A 25,492-nucleotide genomic window follows, 5' to 3' on the forward strand; every position below is an offset into this window, starting at 1 on the left:
GTAAACAGGGTTCTTTCCGGAATGGGAGCTGAATGGTTGGGCGAGGCTGTGTGTTGGAGTTAACAGCCTCTCCCTCACTCTTTTATTAAACACCCAACTAACCTTCAATTGCCCTTTTAGAACTTAATCTCAGTGCAACTTCCAGCATTACAAAATCATCAAGCATAACGAGGTACTAGCCTGAAAGGGGGAGGGTCTCTGTTAAATTAAGAGACTAATCCCAACTATCAGACTCTGCCAATGCCCCCAGAAGGGAGGTGGGATAAATTTATTAATCACTATCTCTATTAGCTTCTGTGAATAATAAATTTATAACAAACTGGCACGCAGTTAAAAAAAAAAGCGTCCTTTGAAACTTCTACAAATTTAGAATGCCAAATTATTGGCAGAATGTTTCTTATGAGGCAAGCCTTATCTTCTAGGAAAGATTAATCATTATTTTAGGGTCTAAGAAAGCTAGTTCATATGTAAAATCCACTCAGCAATAAAGTTTATGTTCATGTTTTCCCTGATTTTCCCCTGCTGAAAATCCCTTTTTGGTAGAAACCCATTTAGCCAGTCCCTGTGCCCTAGTGTTTCTCAAAGTGTTTTCCTCAGGCTACCAGGATCACCCCAGGCTAATCAAAGAGGCTTTATAGGGGCAGGGTTTTGAATTTGTATTAGAAAGAAGAAAACTTCTTTATTTCTATGATTACTAAAGTCACTTAAACCAAAGATGGAATTGATGCTGGGTGCAGATAGTCTTCTCAGCAGGCATGTGGCCAGATGAATGATGTCATCTAAAGCCAAAAACTTAATCCAATATCTTCACCAACAAGTTATGAACAGCCAGCAGAACAATTGTGGGTGGAATTTCAGAGGATAATTACAAATCAAACTTCTATAAATACACAACTGCTATTTGCTTTTCTTCCTTTTACTACTTGACACTCCTCTCCCTGTTTTTGTTGTTGTTGTTTTGTTTTGTTTTTACCTTTTCTTTGCTTTTGGATCTCCCCCCAGATACTGAGTAAAAGACTAGCTATGTGTTGTGTAACAAAAAAAGAAATTAAATTTAAAGAGTTCCATTTCTAGCATATGAACCGCACATTTCCTCAGTCCATTTAAGCTTTTCTTATGTAAATACAAATAAATGTATATTTTGGATACTGGCATTTTTTTAAAATTTCTAAATATTGCCTTTGATCTTCAGGTTTATAAATACATTACCAATTATAGCTTGATAAATGTTATACTTTCTTTTTTTTTTTAATTTTTTTAACGTTTATTTATTTTTGAGACAGAAAGAGACAGAGCATGAATGGGGGAGGGTCAGAGAAAGGGAGACACAGAATCCGAAACAGGCTCCAGGCTCTGAGCTGTCAGCACAGAGCCCGACGCGGGGCTCAAACTCACGAACCGCGAGATCATGACCTGAGCCGAAGTCGGCCGCTTAACCAACTGAGCCACCCAGGCACCCCTAAATGTTATACTTTCAATCAACCAACTGTTTATTTTATAACTTATTGTTATGGGTTCTGTGAAAGAACCTGAAGCAACATGTGCATCATATTTATCAAGGAGGCTGTGTGATAACAAGAGATGAAACTACAAGCAGAAGATCTAAACTTAAGTCCCAGTTTATTATCCACCTGATGCCAGTGAAATTTATATAATGTCTTCAAGTGTCAGCTTCCTCTTCAAATAAACTAAGAATCAAAATAATTTTTATTCCATACCATTATTGTAAGGGTTAAATGCGATTAGGAGTATTTTGTTTCCCAGGTAAGCACTTGTGAATGCCTGATAGTGCCAAGGAAGTCATGACTTGTTCCTTGATCTCTGAAACAGCTTTCCATTTATTCCATTTATTTTTTCCATTTATTCCATTTATTCCCATTTATTTTTCTATTTATATTTGTGTTTTTCAAAATGAGAGTTGGTCTTCTTGCGCCTTAGGGATTTGGGACATTGTTTTTACACATTTGGCTCATCACATTCATCAAACGTGAAATGGAATGCTCAAATTTAGATGACACTGTTGCCACCAAGTGGTCACCAGGAGATATTGCAATCCAGTATCCAGGTGTGCTAAGCCACAGCCACATGATGTCAGATCAGGCAATTAAAATTCTGTGCAATAAGGCTTATCTTCTTCTTCCTTCGTGATATGAAATGAGTGATAAAACTCTAATCTAAATCTTCAACACCATCTTACTCTTTATTCCTCTCTGATTTACCCTAGGGCCCACAATCAAAAACAATTAAAAAATCGTTGGCTCTCCCACATCCCTAATGCCTCTTTATACTTTCCACCAAAGACCTACAAAGAAATCTGAGACCTGAAACACCAGGATGGGGGTTAGGGAACCACCAGAAGTCCATTGCCAAAATATACTTAGAATTTTGTGTGTGTGTTTAATCTTTATAACCCTATGAGCAGTATATCAATATCTCAGTTTGGAAACTGAGGCTCAGGTTGGGTTCGGTAACTTACAAGGTTGCCCAGTTCATGAGCGGCAGGATAGGCTTCAAACCCAGTACTCAACCAAGGTTCTCTCCACCATCTCTCAAGGTTTCCCTGGATGTCCCACCTTGGCTCTATATCTTTTACTTTACCTTCTATATAATTTTAGGAAGATATCTTCTATTCTGGATATCTATGTCAGCACATTAGAATCACCTGGGGAGATTTTTAAAAATATGAATGCCTAGATTCCCTCCAGATCAATTATAACCAAGACTCTGAGATAAGGGCTCCAGCATCTATAATTTTAAGGAAAAAAAATGCCAATGATTCTGCTGCACTGTGAGAGTTAAGAACCACTGGTTTAAATAATATTACTCATGTTAAAACTTCTTTTTATTGTTTTAGCATTTAGTCAGGGGGATATCCTTACTATAAAATATTAACACAGAGTTTCTGTCTTGTAATAACAGGTGGATGAGATATTTATAGATTCGGCCTTGAACAAGCATTATATCAAGAACCAAGTAGTGAGACTGACGTATGTATATTTGGGCAAAGGTGGAGTCACAGCCTGGAGGGACATAGGGCAAAGGAGATAGGAATTCCTCACATATTGTTGCCTCTGTGAGCTTGGCTCTTGCCTAGGATTTCTCATTAATAGCATCTCTACAGTGGTTTGGAGATATACTGCTGGCCACCATTTTTAAAATGTAAAAACTAAGATGCAGGGAGGTTAAGTGATACATTCAAAGTTCCCCAAGTGACAGAACAAGGATTTAAACCCCATGAGCTGATTATAAGGTCTGGGACTAACAGAACCTGTGGCCTTGGGAAAACCCAGCAGCATGTCACTGCATACACCAAGTTCTTTCTTTCAGACATATCATTTCAAAAATAAGAAGGCCAAGTTGGCTACATAATGGGATCATAAGTTTTACTTGTAACAAAGTCCCAGTAACAGGAGGCATGCCCAAACAAAAAGATGTTCCTGTTTTAATAAGTTTTCTGTTTGTTATGGTAGAAGGGGGAAGTTCATATCAATTGCTGAAATAGCTCAGAGGTTTCAATTGTGTTATTTGGAAAGCATGTAGCAGAACACACACATAATAAATACAAATCTATGGACCTGTATGACTCATCTTCTTAAAAATGTATATATTCAAAGAGATTTATATTAAGAAATAATCACTTTTATCACCAATAGACTAATGCCTTATTGGAAGACTTATTCCACGTTCCTTATACCTTTACTAAATAGCCAGTGACCTCCAGAAGAATATTATTAATTGGATAAATTGTATAATATTTAGGAGATAAAAAGCACATATTTGTTGAAATTTTCTAGAGTTCACATCCTCTATTTTCAAATTCTGATTTGCCATACCATTCTAGCAATATTATTACAGTCTTGTGAACTCATTTGAATTTATAGTCATTATCATTATGTAAGTTTTTGTGTGTGTCCAGAGAAACTCCACCTTGTAAACAAGGTCTTCCCTTTGATTCAAGAGGGAATACATTTGACAATTGGACATAAAATTCTGGTTATTATATCTTCACATTCTAGAGCCTAAATGGACCACAATATATAAAAAGCCTCAAAATCAATATGATTTCCTCTTTTTTTAGTTAAAAGATTTGGGACAATAAGGCCTATTGTGCTTTTCAGAGCTTGGGTCTTTTTAGGTGTAAAAATAAGAGATATAACAGATCAATACATAGATTTCAATTTTTTAAAGACCTTTAATTGTTTGGCTTTCCTAATTTAAGAGGAAAAACTGAATACTACAGGTAAAGGGACTTGAACTTGTTCATATGAAGAAAGTTCAAATAACTGGACATGTGTAATCTAGGGAAGACTCAAAACCAAGAATGCTGTTGTCTTCAAATACTTTATGTGGAAGAGAAAATTAAGGTTCTATATATGTCCCAAACTAGACCTAAGCTTAATGTAATGGAAGATATAGGAAGACATATTTCAACTCAAAATGAAGAACTCTCTTAAAATCAGAGCTGACCAAAGAGAAATAGCCTCTTGAGGGAAGTAAATTTCCCATCATTTTAATTACTGTACTGGGATTAGAGGGCCACTTATCACGAATGCTGTAGAGGTGGTTTAGGTATCAGATACATGAGCGATTGGCCAAAGAGACCACCAAAGTTTCTTCCAATTCTCAAACTTTATGATTCTGAGAAAAATATTTTCTGATATCTGAGTCTTACCCAACTGCTATAACAAGCCTTCAAATTAATGGGGGAAATTTACAAAAAACATAATGGAAACTCGAAGAGACAACATATGAAATGACCTTGGGTCAGAGAGTGACATACAGATGAATGTCAATGTGAGAGGATTAGTCCTTGACATTTGCAGCAATTAAGATATAATTTAGGAGCATTAAGTATAGGAAAGAGTATGATATGATATCCAATGTATTCTTGGAATAAATACCTTTCTCTTGTATGTTGTAGGCCAGAGGAAGATGGTGTGAAAGTAGATATCATTATGATATTCCAGTTCCCCTCTTCTGAGCAAAGAGCCATGATAAAGGAGAAAATCCATAGCATCTTAAATCAGAAGATAAGGACCACAAGAGCCTTGTCAATAAATGCCTCCTCAGTTCAAGTTAATGGTAAGTAGGTGCACCTTCTGTGGTATGTGAAGTTTTCTATTAGGTCCATTTTATGTCTAATCTTAACCTTACTTGCCATTATTTCCTTTCCAAATAATAGCTAGAATTTAGATGGAAAAAAATTTCAAGTTAAAAATATGACATTTCAAGGTTTTATTTTTCTCTGTTGAAAACATGTCTGAAGTTAGTTGTCAAGTGGTTTATCCTATAGGTATTGACTGGTACTCATCATAAAATAAGGAAACCTTACCACTAACAGAGAATTAATCTGACTCAGCCACTGCCTTCATGACTAAGCAAGTGAAAATACCAAGCATTTAGCAACTACTACTTTTCTAAGTGGGACCTTCCTAAAACATGAGGTCATTTGTTGCCTTTTAAAAATATGGATAGTTTCTATATATAGTCAAGTTATGAAGTTTCTGTTTTTTCCTATGGGCATTTGGGAATATGATAAACCAACTTTGTAGCCACTAAAGCCATCTTTTAAGTGATGCTTTAAAAATCACTGAGCTGGAAAAAAAATCATTAGAACCATTCTACTATACCATTATCATTTCTCTGAACAGGAAAATCAGTCTTTATCAAGGCCTTCTCTATGCCCTTCACGTGCAGCATCTAATTTCTATATTCTTATGAAATAGGCAAATTTATCTTTTATAGATATAAAAGAGATAAAAAAAGTAAGGACTCTAATAATTAAAATGATATAAGATTCAAGTCTAGATCTCTAATTTCTTGAGAGACTCTATATAAAAAGGGTTCTGTGGTCAGACACATCTTAGAAATTCTGTCTATGATATTAATCTCTTACGTTAGCATATTAAAGGCTCTGAGGAGTCCAGCCAAACAGAAACCTGTTCACCCTTGTACATTAAGCTGCTTCCACAAGCACCTACTTCTGGCAGACAAGTGCAAATTTCCCCTACAAATTCCAATGGACACCAGACTTAAGAGAAGCACAAAGGAAGTGATTAATATCAGAGGTGAAACAGGATGCCCTGCCCTTGTAAGGGTCTGGCTGACTCTTCAAGAGGAAACCTGACCAGGAAGTGAAAATCTGAGGGAATGGGATGGGCAGGAGTCTGCTGAAGTGACAAAGAGTCAGCTACTCCGGGAATAAAGCCTGGGACCTCTCCCAACCCAGGAGGGAAGGGCTTAATCCACCTTCTTTGTTAGGTGGGGAAACAAATGAATCAAGGTTGTGAAATAGTGGCAATTCTGATAAATTATATGATGTGTTACAATTATAATTTCCAATAACCAGTTAATTTGGCAGAAATTTAAAAGCCTGAACTATCTGAAACCAGAAATGAAGCATGAAATGGTTATCAGTTGCCTACCTTTTGTTTTTTCACAGGGTCAGTTTGTGTGCTATAGTTTACTTTAATGACTAAGAAATTATTAAAAGGCAGGGTGTGCTGATTGAGAACCTATTTTGATCCCACTGAGTCACTGCAAGACCACCCAAGTAATTGGCCCATGACTTTACCTCCATTCTCTCAACAGTAAAATTGCACTAATAATGTTTGTTCTTCCTACAACCATAGAAATAGCATGAGGATATATAAGAAAGTAGAACATATGCAACAAATAGGCCATTACCACTTAGAAAGCTAGTAAGTTGCACATATGCTTTGTACACAATGCATGTGATTAGTAGTAGAATAAGCCAGAACCTTCATGGTTTCAAAATTTCCAAATGTAAAAGGATCAGTGTTTACTAGCACGTAGGAAAACCCATTTAGTGAAAAGCTCAGTATTATCCTCAAGGCAATTTTTACAGGCAAAATCATTGCTCTCTAGGAACACTCAATCTGGGGGATTCCCAATGAATGGAAAACTGCCAAAATTCTAAACCAAGTCTAGAAATAACCCTGCAGCCCAAGATTGTCTGTCATTTGTCAAGAATCTGTGTTTTGTTTTGTTTTGTTTTGTTTTCAGGAAAAAACAAAACTACGTGGTGTGGGCCCTTTATGGGATGCAATGTGTCAAAGCAAAGCTAAAATCAACTTCTTTGCATTGCAAACACCATAGTTATGAAAGAGCAGCTCACTGTTCACATTTGGTTCATGTGTGCTCCAGTTCCTCTGATGTTACTTACAGCGTGCAGAGCCCTAATTACTAGATTACTCTCAACTCAAAGTATGTTAGAGGGTCACTCTCATGTCTAAGGTGTTAGTTTATTTCTCTCCTACACATGAAAAGTAAAATTCTTTGGTAAAAATTAGTTATGTTCACTGGTTGAAATAAATAAAATACTTTATCCTCATTCTGCTCATAAGCCTTTTTACCTTGAAAATCATCACAGTTTTCATATAACCTTCCACTGATTTCAATTTAAATGCTCATGTTTCCTTTGTCAGAATCCTAACTGTTGGAAATTGACAGAATTTAACTTTATATTCTCTCCAATAATTGGTCTTTACTAATACTTAGCAGATGTTGGATAAGAATACACAAGTTTATTCTTCAGAAAAAAAATCATTTTGATACTTTAGAAACTGTGTTTTATAAATATTATTCAATATAGTTTATTTGGGTGGTTTATTTTTTCATTCCTAAACCCTTTGACCAAAAAAATGCTTATGCGAAAGCTTAAATAGAAGAAATAAAAGCAGAGTTGTTCTGACTGAGGCTGGATTTGAGCTTGGAGATCTGTCTACTTGCTGCCTCTTTCCCCATTTCACTTCACCCCTGAAATGAAATCCAAAGAGGTTTTATCCTGCACAATTAGAAAACAACTGTTCTGTATTAACACAATTTATGAATTTTAATCATCCACTGTTTGTGCCTTAATCACCCACTGCTTGAGGATTTACCCACCTAATTAGAGGTTGCCTACAAATATCTATAAAAATTGTATACATATCCTGTTTTATTGGGTAGCCATTCTCCTGAATATTTGTTCAACTGTCTAGAATCCATACATAGTCAATATCCTCTGGTAATTTCTGGTTATTGAGACCAACTGAGAGAATATCATATTATCATTCTATGTTCTCTTTTGTTTTTCAGCAATGAGCTCATCAACAGGAAAGCTAACTGTCCAAGCATGTAAGTCTAGTTAGCTTATTAAGAAAAGTTCAATTTCCACATCAGAAGAGAAAATATCTTCAAATATTAGCTCATAATTTCCCATCCATGTCATACATTTTCTTTGGAAGAGAATAACAATTGGACAATAAACAAGTATTTTTTTTCTAGCTCTGAAACCAATCTTTACATCATGTTCAAGAAAAACATTTTACATGGTAGGAATTTGGGGGCAATTTGAATAAACTATGTATTTCTGGCTTGGAATAAATGGGCTTGCTTTTCTAATTTTTAAAAATGCTATGAAATGTTCTTTCTGTTGAGAAAGGAAATAATGAGAAAGTGATAAATGGGGAGGAAATAGACTCCATTATTCATGACTGAGCTATAAAATGTGCTTATTATGTTCATTTTCATGATTGACACCAGCTCCACTCACTCCCTTCATATCACTATGGCCTAAATTTTGAAAGATTTAATCAAAGTGGTGATGACTTTGAGCAAAAGCATTCATGCATTTGTTTCTGTGTCTTACAAACAAACTATATGTATCTATTCATTCATTCATTCATTTATTCGTTCAACAAATATCTTTTTCACATCTACCTAGTGCCAGAAAGTGAATACCACTATGAATAAGACAAGATCCCTCCTCTAAAATTAAGAGTTCAAAGGTAGGGGAAAACATAAATAAATCAGGAAATGTTAAAATAGGGTGATAAATGCTACAACAGAGAAAGTGCACAGTGCTATGAGAGCCAATCACAGAGTCAGCTTAACCTGGTCTCATAGAGTCAGAAAGTGATCCGTAAGACAGGAGAGACCATGAGTCAAGTGACAAGTGGGATGAGTGTCCTTGCCAGGGGGAGCAGTATGTAAAAATGTCATTAGAAAAGCAGGAACATGGTCATTTATTGTAATTGAAAAATGTCAGTGTAACTGGAACACAGAATGGGGGGTGGGGAGCATGGGAAACGGATATGATTAATAGTGATCAAGGACCAGAATGATGCTGAAACATTTCAATTTCATTTGGAGGGCAGCGGGAAGTCACTCACTCAGATTTCAGTATAGAGAATGGATTAGAAGAGCAGGACTAGAGGCAGGGCGATGAGCTGGGAAGCTGTTGTAACCCTCCAGATGAGAAAAATGGTTGTCTAAACTAGAGTAATGGCAGAATGGTGGAGATTTCTACAATGACTGGCCACAATGGAGTGTAGTCAGTATAAGTAAAATGAGTTTTCTTTTGTGATACCCAATTAGTTGGAACAAGAATTGAATCTACTATATTTTCCTTATTAGTACCATGTTCTAAACAGGCTTAATTCTTAGGAACTTAAGCAGCAAAGTAATCTCTGATCTGATGCACATAATAGAGTACATATTTAGCCCCACCAATAGTGAATGGGATGTTTGTGTGGAAACATGGAACTCTTCACCCAGAAGAGTAAGAAACTGGTCATTATATGTTAACCCATGCACACCTTAGGAACTAGTCATACAGAAAAATGTATGGGAGAAGGAGTTTCAGCAAATGGGCAATTACTTGTCTGGTGAGTTCTACGGATAAAAACTTGTACTTTTACTGTGTAAAAATGTGTCAAAGTAACACGCTGGATCATCTGAAACTGGGAAGCAAAAATTATAGTAGGAGCTCCCAGGATATCTAGATAATTGATACCATAAGTCTTCAGGAAACATAACTTTGTGATATGTCAACCCTTTGTAGTTTAACATAACTTTAGTAGGCAATATATATATCCACATCTATAAATGCAGGGATGAGCAAAACATCAGCATATCAGGAAACACAGAGGATAGGTGTTAATATTGTACATGTTTACATAATGATAGATGCAAATATTGCATTCTAGTACTCTATTAGGTACTCTGAATCAAAGACTATGGAGATATTTCTTATAACTTAGTGATTTTATCTCTTACAGGTTGTGGTAAACGAGTTGTTCCATTAATAGTCAACAGAATAATGTCTGGAGACATTGCAGCCAAGGCTGCCTGGCCATGGCAAGCTTCCCTTCAGCGAAATAACATACATCAGTGTGGGGCCACCTTGATTAGTAATACATGGCTCATCACCGCAGCACACTGCTTTAAGAAGTAAGTTATTGACTGTAAGTTGGCCCTCACTACTGCTAAAAAACTGAGTGTTATGTTCTGATTAATAACCAACGTCCCCCAAAATTACCGAGGTAAATGAGAAAATTTTCTTTCAGGCTTTTTTCTAATGTGTTATAGTTGCATACGTATTTGCAAAGTCAGTGAGGGTAGTAGTCCTTATCCTAGCATTCATTTGTCATGTCCTCACAGGTTTTGGTGGCTTTTTTGGAGTATAGTTGACACAAATGTCACATTAATTTCAGGTGTATAACATGGTGATTCAACTTCTTTATGTTATGCTATGCTTACCACAAATGTGGCTACCATCTGGCACCATACAACGCTATTATAATACCATTGGCTATATTTCCTATGCTTGCTTTTATTCCTGTGACTTATTTATTCCATATTTTCTCCATCCCTCAATACCTCTCCCCTCTGGCAACCACCATGTATGTATGTATATGTATATATATATATATATATATATATATATATATATATATATATACACACACACACATATATGTATATATGCATGCATACACACACATACACACACATATATATAAACACACATATATGTACATATATGTATATATCAATATATATCAAATCTTTCTTATCTATTCATTTATCAGTGGACACTTAAGTTGCTTCCATATCCTGGCTATTGTAAATAATGTTGCAATAAAACATAGAGGTGTATACACCTTTTTTGTTTTAGTTTCTTCTTTTAAAGTTTTTATTTAAATTCCTGTTAGTTCACATACAGTGTAACATTAGTTTTAACTGTAGAATTTAATGATTCAGCACTTACATACCACATCCAGAGCTCATCACAACAAGTGTACTCCTTAATCTCCATCACCTTTTAAGCACATCCTTCCACCCACCTCCACTCTGGTAACCATCAGTTTGTTCTCTATAGTGAAGAGTCTGTTTCTTGGTTTGCCTCTCTCTTTTTCCCTTTGTTCATTTGTTTTGTTTCTTAAATCCTTCAGATGAGTGAAAACACATGGTATTTGTCCTTCTCTGACTTATTTCACTTAGCATAATACCATCCAGCTCTGGGATGACTGGTGGCTCAGTTGGTTAAGCGCTGGACTCTTGATCTCAGCTTAGGTCTTGAGATCATTGTCATGAATTCAAGCCCAGCACTGGGCTCTGCACTGGGCTTGAAGCCTACTTAAAAAAAAAAAGTCTCTAGCTCCATCCATGTTGTTGCATAAGGCAAGATTTGGCTTGAAATTAGCTTGGAAATTGGCAAGATTGGCTTGAAATTTCTTTGGCAAGAAATGGCTAAGTAATATCCCATTACATATATACTATATCTTCTTTGTCCATTCAACAGCCAATGGACATTTGGGCTGTTTCTATAATTTAGCTATTGTAGATAATGCTGCTATAAACATCAGGGTACATGTGTCCCTTTGAATTCATATTTTTGTATCCTTTGGTAAATATCTAGTAGTATGATTGCTGGATCATAAGGTAGTTCTATTTTTAACTTTTTGAGGAAACTCCATACTGTTTTCCAGAGTGGCTGCACCAGTTTGCATTCCCACCAACAATGCAAGAGGGTTCTCCTTTCCTGGCAAGCTCACCAACACCTGCTGGTGCTTATGTTGTTGATTTTAGCCATACTAACAGGTGTGAGGTGATATCTCATTGTAGTTTTCATTTGGGGTGCATAGATCTTTTTGAATTAGTGTTTTTGTTTTCTTTGGATAAATACCCAGTAGTGGAATTACAGGGTCATATATGGTAATTCTGTTTTTATTTATTTATTTTTTTAAAGTTTATTTATTTTGAAAGAGAGAGCCCACACATGGGAGCAGGGGAAGGGCAGAGAGAGAGGGAGAGACAGAATCCCAAGCAGACTCCCCACCATCAGCACTAAGCCTGCCACAGGGCTCAAACTCACAAATTGTGAGATCACGCCCTGAGCCCAAATCAAGAGTCAGATGCTTAACTGATTGAGCCACCCAGGCATCCCAGTAATTCTATTTTTAATTTTTTGAGGAACCACCATATGATTTTTCAAAGTGGCTGTACCAATTTACATTCTCACCAATAGTGCCTAAGGGTTCCTTTTTATCCACAACCTGGCCAACACTTGTTGTTCCTTATCTTTTTAATTTTAGTCATTCTGACACATATAAGGTGATGTCTCATTTGGTTTTGATTTGCATTTCTCTGATTACCAGTGATGTTGAGAATTTTTTCATGTGTCTGTTGGCCATCTGTATATCCCCTTTGGAAAAATGTCTATTTGGGCCTACTGCCCATTTTTCAATTAGATCACTTGTTTTTTTTGGTGTTGAGTTGTACAAGTTCTTTATATATTTTGATTATTAACCCTTATCAGGTATATCATTTGTAAATATACTCTTCCATTCAGTAGGCTGCCTTTTTGTTTTGTTTATGGTTTCCTTCACTGTGCAGAAGCCTCCAAATAACCAAAGCCATCTTGAGAAAGAACAGGGCTGAAGGAACCACAATCCCAGATTTCAAGATACACTACAAAGTTGTGGTGATCAAGACAGTATGATATTGATACAAAAATAGACACATAAATCAATAGAACAGAATAAAGATCCCAGAAATAAACCAATAATTATATGGCCCATTAATCTACAACAAAGGAGGCAAGAATATACAATGGGACAAAAGACAGTCTCTTCAACAAATGGTGTTGGGAAAACTCGACAGCTACATGCAAAAGAATGAAACTGGACCACCATCTTACACCATACACAAAAATAAACTCAAAATGGATTAAAGACCTAAATGTGACACCTGAAACTACAAAATTCCTAGAAGAAAACACAGGCAGCAACCTCTTTGACATTAGCTGTAGACATTTTTCTAGACATGTCTCCTCAGGTAAGGGAAACAAAAGCAAAATTAAACTATACCAAAACTATACTACTATTCAAAAACTTTTTCACAGTGAAGGAAACCATCAACAAAATAAAACAAAAAGACAACCCACCAAATGGGAGAAGATATTTGCAAATAAAATTCCGACTTTTGATACCATGGTAATTCTGTCTACCGGAGTCTAAATCTGAATATAGAGACTTAGATTCTTAAAGTTTGAAAGACATCAGAGCTCAACAGGCCAATATGTTAGAATGCAAAGAAATCCCTAGTTTTCTAGTTGGGCATCGAATATCTCAAAGTAAGGAGAACTTACTAGCTCCAAAGTCAGCCAATTTTGTGGTAGATGGATCCACTTTCGCAAATATCCTTATAACAATGAACATCACATCTGCAACCTAATAACTTTTATCCACTGATATTTGTTTTTTTTTTTTTTTTTAATCTGGAACATCAGGGATCAAATTTATTTCCTTCTCCATAGAACCATGGAGAGAACTAATTCCTTATTTTCTCTTTTTCAAGCCAGATAATATAAAATAAATGAGAATCTCAAAACCATATGTGAAAATAAATATCACTACTTTATTTCACAACATCAGCTTCAGATATCCTACAATCTTACTTCTTCTCCTCTACATGTTCTTGATTTTGTCAGTGTCTTCCTTAAATCATGCTTCCAAGAACCAAAACACTCTTCAAAATAGATAGTATGATTGGGGTGCCTGGGTGGCTCAGTCAGTTAAGTGTCCAACTCTTGATTTTGGCTCAGGTGATGATTTCACATTTCATGCAATTGAGCCCCACATCAGGGTCTATGCTGACAGCGCAGAGCCTGCTTGGGATTCTCTCCTCTCCACCTCTATGCTGCCCCCTCCCAAATAAATATAAATAAACATAGTAAAAAATTAGCATGACTAATGTCATAATGACAAAGTAAAATGCGAGGGCTTTTGAAAAAATAAAATAACATAAATTGAATGGAAGGTTATAGTTAGCTCAGTAATTGAACAACTCTATCTAAAGGATGATGATTAAGAATTGCTATTGAAAGACTGCAGATGTTTTTTATGGCCCACCAAAGATCTTTATTCTGCACTGTGTCCTAGACAATGTATTTTCTGGGCTTGGTAGGTGATATAGAAGTTACAATCAACAAAGTAGCTGATGATAGATGCTGGAAAGGATAACAAATGTGGGTAAGAAAAACAAATTTCAACAGGACTTTAATTATGTTAGAATCATAAGCAAGAACTAAATGATTAATTTTGGTAAATATAAATGTAAGGCTCTACATTGAGTCAAAAAAATCTAAGTATATCAGTACCAAAGGCATATTTGTGCTTTAACATGTGCAAATTGCTTAAAATTTTTTTCAGAAAATAGCCTACTATGAGTTAGTTGTTCACAAAACTACATTATGATTTAAATTGAATTAAAAGAAATGCAGATTTCAAAATAAAGGAGACATTAGACTCTTTGTTGGTCAAATCCTGACTGGGATAGTGAGTTCTGTCCTGGACAACACACTCAAAGAAAAATTGAGAAAATGAAATGTTCTCAAACTATAGAGTGTTGGATGGTAAAGAAAGGTGATAGTATAATTGTATGGTTTACTTTGCCATTCAAAGCCTATGTCTGAGACACTTTCCTGTGCAAGAGAATTAGGGAATCAAGGAAGAACTTTCAATAGTTAGAGCTGCTCAAACATGCAAGGGATTCCAAGGTGAAGAAAGAGATTCTAAGGGAAAGGCGATGTTCCCATCTGCAGAAGGGTTCAAGCATAGACCATTGCTACCTGAGACTGTGTTCTTACAACAACAACTATTAGCACTTATTAAGCTCCAGTGTGGTACAAATTTTTGATTAGATGCTTAAGATTGGTTTTACATAGGGGCACCTGGGTGACTCAGTTAAGCCTCCTACTATGGCTCAGGTCATGATCTTATCTTATGGTTGGTGAGTTCGAGCCCCACGTTGCATCAGGCTCTTTGCTGACAGCTCAGAGCCTGGAGCCTGCTTCAGATTCAGTGTCTCTATCCCTTTCTGCCCCTCCCTTGCTCATGCTGTCTCTTTCTCTCTCAAAAGTAAATAAACATTTTAAAAAAATTTTTAAAAGGATTGATTTCACATAATTCTTACACTCACCTCATTAAGTAAACAATGCTCAATAAGCTTTTTTTCACTGAGCAAAATAAGAAAAGTTAAGTAACTTGCCCAAGGTCACAATGTTAGGGGAGGGTGGAATTGAACACAAGCATGTATGTCTGCCTCATGCGAAGTTCCATCTTTCAAGCACTGGATCAGTGAGAGGACCAAATGACTTTTTATGGCCTTCCCTAGTTTGAGATTGTTTGATATCATTGCACTCTTATACTGACTGAACACTTTAAGAACTCTTATCACGTGGATCGACTTTCAAGCTAATAATCAACAAAATTCCCAGATCCTTTTTATAGGGATGGTTTCCAACCCAGGAATCACACTTTCAATTTTTACAATTTAGTCGGGGATCTAAATTACTGTTTTATACTCATTATCATTATCATTTTTTTTATTTGGGCCCAGTTTAAAATTTTTTTAAGTTTATTTGTAATCTTCACTTGGGATCTTTCATGTCAGGTGTTTCTTTCAGGTTTTCTGTCCACAATGTAACAAATACAAGTTGTATTAAATAGTATCAGGGTTTTGTTTGAAAGTTCTGAAATGATCACTTCCATTTAAGTAAATGCAATTCAAGGTCTGTCCTTTGCACTTCCAAGTTCGAAATACTTGATTTATGTTAAGTTTATCTAGGTATGACTAAGGTGAGGGAGCAGATTTGCACAAATAAAATTCACAAGAGATTTATTTATAAACAAAAATGTCAATATATTTATGCAAATGAACAATTGTGTTCACAAACCATTTTTATTTAGCTTTTCTCATTATTTTTGCACATCAAAACTGTGTATAAAAACACGATTTAAAATTTAAATTTAAGTTCCCGTAAAGATAAAAATAATAATCCCAACATAATTACAGCTGTCAAATTGGACTTAAACCCTATGATATGTTTATATGCTTCTTTCTATGACTAAAGCTACCTATTAGGAAATAATTAGGTTGAGGAACAAGTATCTATATGGGCAGTATCTGTTTCTGCTTATCCCTCATGGACGGTGTTAGTTAAGTACTTAGTTAAGAATACTAATCTTGCTACTAATAGATTTTGATGGGAGACCATGTCCAATAAAGAGAAGAGCAGAGAGAGGCAAGCAGACATGATACGTGGCAAATAGTTTAACCTATCTAGGTTTTATTTTCCTTATGTATAAAACAAAGGCTTTACTAGATGATCTTTTATTACTAAATGACCTTTCCAATCTCCATATGTACCATGATCTGCCAGTTGTGCAAGCCCACAAGCTAAAAGTTGCTCACAAGCTAGAAGTCATCCATACTTGGTCATCTTTCACAAGACTTCTGACAAATTTTTTTCTTAAATGTTTATTTATTTTAGAGAAAGAGGATCCAAAGCAGGCTCTGTGCTTTCAGCACAGAGCCCAATGTGGGGCTCGATCCCAAGAACTGTGAGATCATGACCTGAGCTGAAGTGAGAAGGTTAACTGACTGAGGCATCCAGGCGCTCCTACTTCTGACAACTTTTACCTCATTCACTCTTACCTTCCAACAATCTATTCTCCAGAAAGAACTTACGTGATTTTTTTTAATGTAAATGAGACTACATTACTCTTGTCTTAAAATCATCCAGTGAATTCCCATATCACTTGAATAAAATCTAAACACACTATTCGTGACCTATAAGACACTCTAAAATCTGGTTCCTGCCTACCTCGCCAGCCTCATGCCCCACCATTCTTCCCTTGGGTCTCGAACTGCAGCCCATCTGATGTAAGCCTTGGGAAGTTTGTCTGGAAATTTGTCTCCCTGCCTTCTCACAGCTAATTCCTCATAAACCATGTCTCAGCCTAAACATCCTATTCTCAAAAGAGAATTATCTAACTACCCCCCTGTACTCTATTCCACTACCCTATTTTATTTTATTCACAGCCCTTATCACTGCTTGGATTTATTTATCTGTTAATTCATTTTGTTCTTTTTCCTTCACTGGAATTGAATACTGCCACCAGCAGGGACCTTTTCTGTCTGGTTCACTACTTCAAACCCAGCTGGAATTGAATACTGGAATTCACTGGAATTGGAATTGAATACTGGAATTGAATACTGCCACCAGCAGGGACCTTTTCTGTCTGGTTCACTACTTCAAACCCAGCACTTCAAATAAGACTTAGCATACAGAATTTCAACAAATATTTGCTGAAGAGATAAATTAATGATAGCTTATATGCTTTACAGTTCTAGAAATCAATAATTCTTATTTGGATTTCAGCTCTAAGATACTGTTTGTATACAATTTATCTTTCAAAATAGCAATAGTCTATATTTAAAGGTCAAAGGAAACTATCACTACAACCAAATATTTTTAAGATGGAGTTTTATTAGCCTTCATGCAGTTATTATAGTGCTGCAGTTTATATGTACAGTTTATATGCATTTCTAACCTTTTCCAGTAATGCAAATCCACATCAATGGACTGTTAGTTTTGGAACAACAATCAACCCTCCATTAATGAAAAGAAATATCAGAAGAATTATTGTCCATGAGAGATATCACTCCCCAGCAAGAGAGTACGACATTGCTGTTGTACAGTTCTCTCCCAAGGTCACCTTTACTAATGACATCCGCCGGGTTTGTTTGCCAGAAGCCTCTGCATCCTTCCAACCCAATTCAACTGTTTATATCACAGGATTTGGAGCACTTTTCTATGGTGGTAGGTATCTCAGAAAGGACACAGAGCTCTAAATCCAATTTAGGACAGTGTGATTTAATCTAATCTCCATTAATATATCCTGCCAGCCATTTCCACACAGCTTGATTGGATTAGAGCTCTTACTTTGTCAGTGACAGAAACTCAACTCAAACTAACTAAAGCAAAAATAATAATAAAATGGCAAATTCGGCCCTTGTGATCTGGAAATCAAGACAGAGGAGATGAGTCTTGTTTTAGACATAGCTGGATTCAGGAGTTTGCATGTCATTAAATGCTGAATCTCTGAATCTTCCCATTTCTGGCTCTGTTTTCCCCTAGATTGCCTTCATATGGAGGGATTCTAGTTCCACATAGTGTCAAAGGTGGCCAACAACATCAAGGTTTACATCATGTTCCCCTAATAGATGCAGAGGGAAGAACATGTCCTTTTCTTTGCCAGAATCTACATTAATCCCTGAAAAGGTTTCCTTTGGCCCCGTTTGTGTACAGGGCACTTGGATTGACTCACTAACTCAGGTACTCTCTCCTGTGCCTATACCAAGAAAGGAAGGTGTGTGATAGACAGCCTGGTCATACTCACATAGAATAGGGAGAGGCAGCTCCAAAGGGTAGGCTTCAAGGAAGACATAAAAGAAGTGAATGTTCCCTCAGCAACACTAGAGTCTATTTCTATGTGCTGTTGTCTATGCAATGCCAGGTGTGCATCAGATGTGTTGTCATCTTCATGCCCACTTTCCCTCCAACGCTTCCTCCCTTTATGCCTCATCTCTGTGAGCCCCCCTCTACCTTTTTAATCTATTCATCCCCTTGGTTTGCTCCACTACTCATTTTGACTTTCCTGGATCACTTCACAAGTTTTTCTGTTTCTCAGCTACAATGTCCAATTACAGCCAAATCTGCTTCAGAATTACAGAGGCTAATTTAGAGATAGTCTCTGATAACAAAGCTTCCGTGGCTCTCTCTAAACTGATTTAACTTGATATACTACCTTACACTTCTAATAAGTAAAAATGATTTTGTTTTTGGATGCTTTTTTGGCATAGTCAGATACACTCTGGATTGTAAAATCTGGTCTAGGTACTTACATATAACAACAGCAAGAGAGTTTCCTTAACTCTGGGCATAAGAAGATAAAGAAAAGCCTTTCTGGGAATGACAAAATCCATTCACAGAGCTCTGTACAATTCCTTTATATATAAAAACCCTAAAGAATAAACCGTTAATTCTTAGTCTCCACTAAGGAACTAGGAATATCTTTCACTAATGTACCCAAGAATAGTCTTGATGGTCTCTAGATTTTTTCCAGGTGTCTCATATGGTTTCATTTCTATTATACAAACTGAGATATGTATGGCTTTCTTTACAGCATATTACCAATCACAGAAATTATTCATATCTTACTAATCCCAGGGCAGCTGAGTAGAGCTGTAAGCATAACACCTCTATGTCTGCACTCTCTCTGACGGGTTTTCTTATAATATAGAATTTACACTCCCTGCTTCATGATGATGGGAGGGGCATTTCATTTTCCCTTTGGTTTGGTGGGAAGAATCAGTTCTGGCGTGGAGTTTGAGGTTGGCAGAAATATACCTGCTGTAATACTTTTTGGGTAGCAATGGAATCTAAATGGCATGTATAGAACCCAAAGCTGAACCCATTTTTTTCAAGCATCCATAAAATATTCACCAATACTGACCAAAAGTAGATCATATCTAGCTCCATAATACAATCTTCAACAACTTTAAAGAACTGAAATCATACACAGTATCTGTCTGATCATAATGAAAACAAACTAGAAACCATTAGCAGAAAGAGAACAGAAAAATCTCTAACTGCTTAGAAATTAAACAATACCCTTCTAAATTTTTTTTTTAACGTTTATTTATTTTTGAGACAGAGAGAGACAGAGCATGAACAGGGGAGGGTCAGAGAGAGAGGGAGACACAGAATCGGAAGCAGGCTCCAGGCTCTGAGCCATCAGCCCAGAGCCCGACGCGGGGCTCGAACTCACGGTCCGTGAGATCGTGACCTGAGCTGAAGTCGGACGCTCAACCGACTGAGCCACCCAGGCGCCCCAAACAATACCCTTCTAAATAATACATAGGTTACAGAGGAAGTCTTAAAGAAAATTTTAAGTATACAAAAGACTGAAAATGAAAAAGAAAACAACATCAATATGCGTAGGATGTAGCTAAAACAATGCAGAGAGGGAAATTTATAGCAACTGAAGACATTAGAAAAGAAGAAAATTCTCAAATCAATAATCTAAGTTCTTACTTAAATCAGAAATAAAGAGCAAAATAAGCCTAAAACAAGCAAAAGGAAGGAAATAATAATAGGTATAAATGAATAAAGTCAAAATTAAGAAAAAATAGAGAAAATTAGTGAAATAAAAGGCTGACTCTTTTAAAAAACAATACTTTGTGAGAAACATCATTAAGCATTCCCAAAATAGTTGAGAAATAGTTCAGGGATGCCTGGAATTTATGTGCTGTATTTTTTATAAATTTTGCCAACCAGTTTTCTGAAAAAGTTATAAATTTATATTGTTAGGTACAATATGTAGATTGTCAATTTCACTTTACCATTCCTGACACTGGACATGAATTTTTTTAACTGACAATGTCATAGGAAAAAAAAAAAAAGACAAAACACCAGTTGATTCAAAGAACAGAATAACTTAAGCACTTTTTAAACACTTCAGTAATCACCTCTCCAGAAATAAATCCTGAACTGGTATTCTACTAAAATTGGTATGTCTATTAGTTTCCCATTGCTGTGTAACAAATTACCACAAATTTAACAGCTTCAAACAGCAAGCATTTATTATTTCACAGTTTCCATGGGTCAGAATTTCAGACACAGCTTAGCTAGGTCCTCTTTTCAAGGTATCACAAAACAGCAATCAAGGTGTCCACTGGAGTTGTGGTCTCCATCTGCAGCTCTGGGTTCTCTTTCAAGGTCACTGGTTGCTATGGAATACAGTTTCTTGCAGCTATAGAACTCATAGCAGCTTGCTTCTTCAAAACCATGAGGAAAAAGTCTCTGAACTCAGGGAAGGCCTAAACCCTTTTGAAAATGAGGTTCACCTCATTAGGTCAGGCCCACCTTGGATAATCTCCCTTTTGATGAACTCAATGTCAAACTGACATCCGGAGAATTCCCTTACCTGTGCCATGTAACATAACCTAATCATGAGAATGACATCCATTATATTCACAGATCCCATCCACAGTTGGAGGCCGAAGCAGGGGAGGAGATCACATAGGAATCTTGGAAATCATTGTAGATTCTGTCTACCACATGTCAGTTTCCTGACCAGTATGTGGTTTGATATAAAGAATCCCCGAATGCTTGTGATATTCTTTGTTTCCACCAGAGGCAGTTATCTTCCTGTCATAACATTGGTTTCTACAACTCAGGATCTAGTTTATATTCTGGAGTCCCAAACTTGTAATACATTAGAAAATTAAATCATTGACACTAAATATCATTACATATGTAAAAGTTCTTCATAAAATGTAAATGATAAAATAAATGTACACTGTATTTTAGTTATTTTATCAAGCCAAGGGAGGAAGCTATCTAAACCTGACAAGTTTCTAGAAACAATCCGGAATCCACAAATACAAACTGTATTTTTAAAAATGAGTGCTTTCCTACCTATATATATAAATGGATTGGTTTAAAGAAAAAGTACGATGCTAAGCCAAATAATTCTGTCAGAGAAAGACGAACACCATATGATTTCACTCATATGTGGGATTTAAGTAAGACACACACAAACAAAGGAGCAAAGGAAAAAAGAAAGAAACAGACCAAGAAACAGACTCTTAACTGATGGTTACCAGAGAGAGGTGGGAGAGGCGATAGATAAAATAGGCAATGGGGATTAAGAAATGCACTTGTTGTGACGAGCACCGGGTGATGCATGGAAGAGGTGAATCACTAAATTGTGCACCTAAAACTAACATAACACTGTGTTAACTATACTAGAATTAAGATAAAATAAAATAGGGGTGCCTGGGTGGCTCAGTCAGTCAGGCATCCGACTTCAGCTCAGGTCATGATCCTGCAGTTTGTGAGTTCGAGCCCCTCATCCGGCTCTGTGCTGACAGCGCAAAGCCTGGAGCCTGCTTTGGATTCTGTGTCTCCCTCTGTCTCTGCCCCTCTCTGCTCATGCTCTGTCTCTCTCTGTCTCTCAATAATAAATAAACATTAAAAAAAGATGAAATAAAATAATAAAAATAAAGTAAATGTACAAAGGTTTTCCAGAAAAAGACACAAATGTTTTTCTTACAAGTATAGGTATTTACAAAAATATGATAAGGGCAATAATTATCATTTAAATGTGCCAGATTTTAAAGACAGATTTATTCTCTAGAAACTGCTTATATTAACTTCATTTTGTATTGACAGCTTCAATATGAAATAGGTTCGATTAGGAAAAAAGTCCACTCACTTCTTTCTAGCTAAGGACATTGATTGTAAACACTAAAATTACTTTGTTTTCCCTTAAGGGGAATCCCAAAATAATCTTCGAGAAGCCAGACTGAAAATCATAAGTGATGATGTGTGCAAACAACCACACATATATGGCCATGATATAAAATTTGGAATGTTTTGTGCTGGATATCTGGAAGGAATTTATGATGCCTGCAGGGTAGGTAGAAATTATTTTGATATCATTAACTCAAAATATTTTTTATCTCTTCCAAGAAATATTCAATGTTCTTTATGTTTGTACCAATATAGATATTTTGTCAGTTCAGGAATTTCTAAATGCATATTTCACAACACAAACATTTTTGGACGTTTTATTAAGCAAAATTATATAAGCAGAGTTTCTTTAAAGCTATCAAACAAACTAGCCAACCAAATTAAATTTTCTTAATACCAGAAGTCCAAAGGTTCATACAGCAAAGTCCCTTTTCTTAAAGGGGTCTCATCTAGAAAGGAAATCATCATGAACAATGAGCTATGATTAGATGTTTTAAATGATATAATGGAGAGCAAATATCTTTAGTGTGAAGGGAACAATTTTGCAGCAAATATCAGAGAAATCACATTTAAATGAGGCCTGAAGCATAAATGGCACTTAGAAGTTATACAACAAGAAAATACTATTATTTTTCTATACATAGAGCATAGCAAAAATAATGAAGGTATGAAATTATAATTCATATTTGAGGGAATTCTAAGTAATCTGTTGGCTCTCAGCATAAGGAGAATGAGAGGGCGAGAGGCAGTTAACACTGAGTGAGAAGGTGGATTAGGCCTGGTGCCCTTTCCAGTGCCTTCCTCTGCTGTCTAATAGCTATCCTGTATGTACGTTTTCTGATGAAGGTATAAAGTATGTTTCTTCCTGTAGGTACTTGCTTTATAACATGAGATTCTTGAAAACTTCAAGGAGATGATTGTACATGATGAAATAATGGAAGTTGTTTTGATGTCAGGTGGCAGAAAGCTCTGCCCTGAGTCCCATAAATTACACATGTAAACCTCTGTCAGAAAAGGAACAGGGAGTTTTGTAGCATATAGGCTGGGCAAGAGCGGAATCGGGTACATATCCAGCCTCAGTTGCTGAGAAAGAGGAGAGAGGCAGCTAGAATTCAGAGAATGCACAGAGAGGTCCAAGCCATGATGGAGAAGGGGAAGGTGGTGACAGGAGTCCAGGAGCAGACAGGATATGAGAATCTAGGCAAGTGGTGAGATTCGTGATATGCCTCAGGAAGGAGGTGGTCATAAGGAGATTTCACTAGATTGGGAAGCAGAGGTAAAATTCCTGCTCCATGACTGCGCAAGTGAGTAGTAAAACAAAGCTCTAGACACAGAAAAACTGGGAAAGTTATTGAGAAAAGACTCAAGGACAGGGTCCAAGACATGAATACAGCAATTATAACTGAGGTGCATGATGAGGGGGTTAGTCTGTCTGATAAAACAGAGATCCAAGAACCCTGCTTCGAGCCAGGAGAAAACCAACACCAACTAGACTTTCTGTGTTGTGTATTTGAAATTTGCCAGTAGACCTTAGGCATTCTAACACACACACACACACACACACACACACACACACAGTAACTATGTGAAATGATAGATGTGTTAATAAAACTGATTGTGGTAATCATTTCACAAATTATGTATATATGTATGTTAAATATCACATTGTACATTTTAACTATATACAATTATATTTGTCAATTACATGTCTATAAATCTGAAAAAATTAAAATGTGGAAACTGAACTTTAAAGCTTTTATAACTTTTGAAATCCATGTTTCAATTAATTGTTCTGTAATTGGTAATCAATAAATATGCTGTCTGTAATAAAATATGTGCTTCATCAGAATATTTTAAGTAATAAGTTCTATATTTAGGTAATTTTATTTCTCTCTTTTATTTTCAGGGTGATTCTGGGGGACCCTTAGTTATAAAGGATTTTAAAGACACCTGGTATCTCATTGGAATCGTGAGCTGGGGAGATAACTGTGGTCAAAAGAACAAACCTGGAGTCTACACAGAAGTGGCTTATTACCGAAACTGGATCACTTCAAAAACAGGCCTCTAATTCTCTATAAAAGTTAAATGTTGACAGCTTTAAGCAAGCTATACGTGTTGAGAATTTAAATGTTTAGTAAATACAGTACAATGAAGTGAAATTAAATGACATGATTTATTTTAAAATCACTTTAATCAACCCATAGTCAATTTATAAGGGATTTAAATCCTTATAAATTTGTAAAGTAGTGGGTCAATTTATCCTGGCTGGAAGAATACAGCAGAGATACTCAACTCTTTACATCATGCAAATTGGAATATAAAAGAGGTGTAATGCAAATTTTTGAAAATAATCTGGATTTTTGGAACATCTTTGTCAAGGGTGTCTCCTTAAGTGAGAAACCTTTTAATCTCTTAAAGAATTCAGGGAAACGTTATATAATTTCTAATCATTTCTCCTGAGCTCACAAATACTTTTTTCTGTTTCTTTATTATTCCAAGTTTTCCAAAGAGATTTTTTTATTTAATACATTTTCTACTTATAAACCCTTTAGAAGGATCCTCGAAAAAAAGTTATATCTAGGAAACAAAATATGGTGATAAAAAATCAGGCCGGAGATCTTCTAACCATTTTTACTATGAAACCTCCCTATTTTTGGTGATTTTTTTAACACACACACACACACACACACACACACACACAGAAAAAAAGAGAAATATCCCCACCCTTAGATATATCCAAAGAAAGCCTGATTAATAAATGAGTGCACATAATAATTAGCTAGTCACAAATGTATCTTTGTTACAAAACCTGGGGGGAAGGTGATGGTAACTTCATGAGTCATTCCAAAACAATGGCACAAAAATTTGACGTTTCATAGTTGCATTTACATGTTTGAACCTCTAGGAGGTAGTTCTTTACATTATTGTAAGGTTAAATGCCTAGAAAAACGAGAATTCCCTAATATGTTGAAGAATCAATGAGTTTGTCTTTCTACATAGAAAGAAACATTTATATCTTTGAATTGATGCAGCTAA

At 36.0% G+C, this 25,492-nt stretch overlaps 1 protein-coding gene across 1 annotated transcript in view; it reads left to right on the plus strand.

Moving 5' to 3' along the window:
• TMPRSS11A (transmembrane serine protease 11A) overlaps nt 1–24,590 on the plus strand; it is a 64,018-nt gene extending 39,428 nt beyond the window's left edge. The window contains exons 4-10 of the mRNA XM_015539664.2: nt 2,920–2,987; nt 4,922–5,082; nt 8,101–8,139; nt 10,065–10,236; nt 17,697–17,956; nt 22,477–22,619; nt 24,363–24,590. Of these exons, the coding sequence (XP_015395150.1) occupies nt 2,920–2,987; nt 4,922–5,082; nt 8,101–8,139; nt 10,065–10,236; nt 17,697–17,956; nt 22,477–22,619; nt 24,363–24,524 (1,005 nt within the window). The 3' untranslated portion in view covers nt 24,525–24,590. The remainder of the gene's footprint in view (nt 1–2,919; nt 2,988–4,921; nt 5,083–8,100; nt 8,140–10,064; nt 10,237–17,696; nt 17,957–22,476; nt 22,620–24,362) is intronic.
• The last annotated feature ends 902 nt before the right edge of the window (nt 24,591–25,492 follow it).

The sequence above is a fragment of the Panthera tigris genome, chromosome B1 (assembly GCF_018350195.1).
Source record: "Panthera tigris isolate Pti1 chromosome B1, P.tigris_Pti1_mat1.1, whole genome shotgun sequence".
NCBI classification, from domain to species: Eukaryota; Metazoa; Chordata; class Mammalia; order Carnivora; family Felidae; genus Panthera; species Panthera tigris.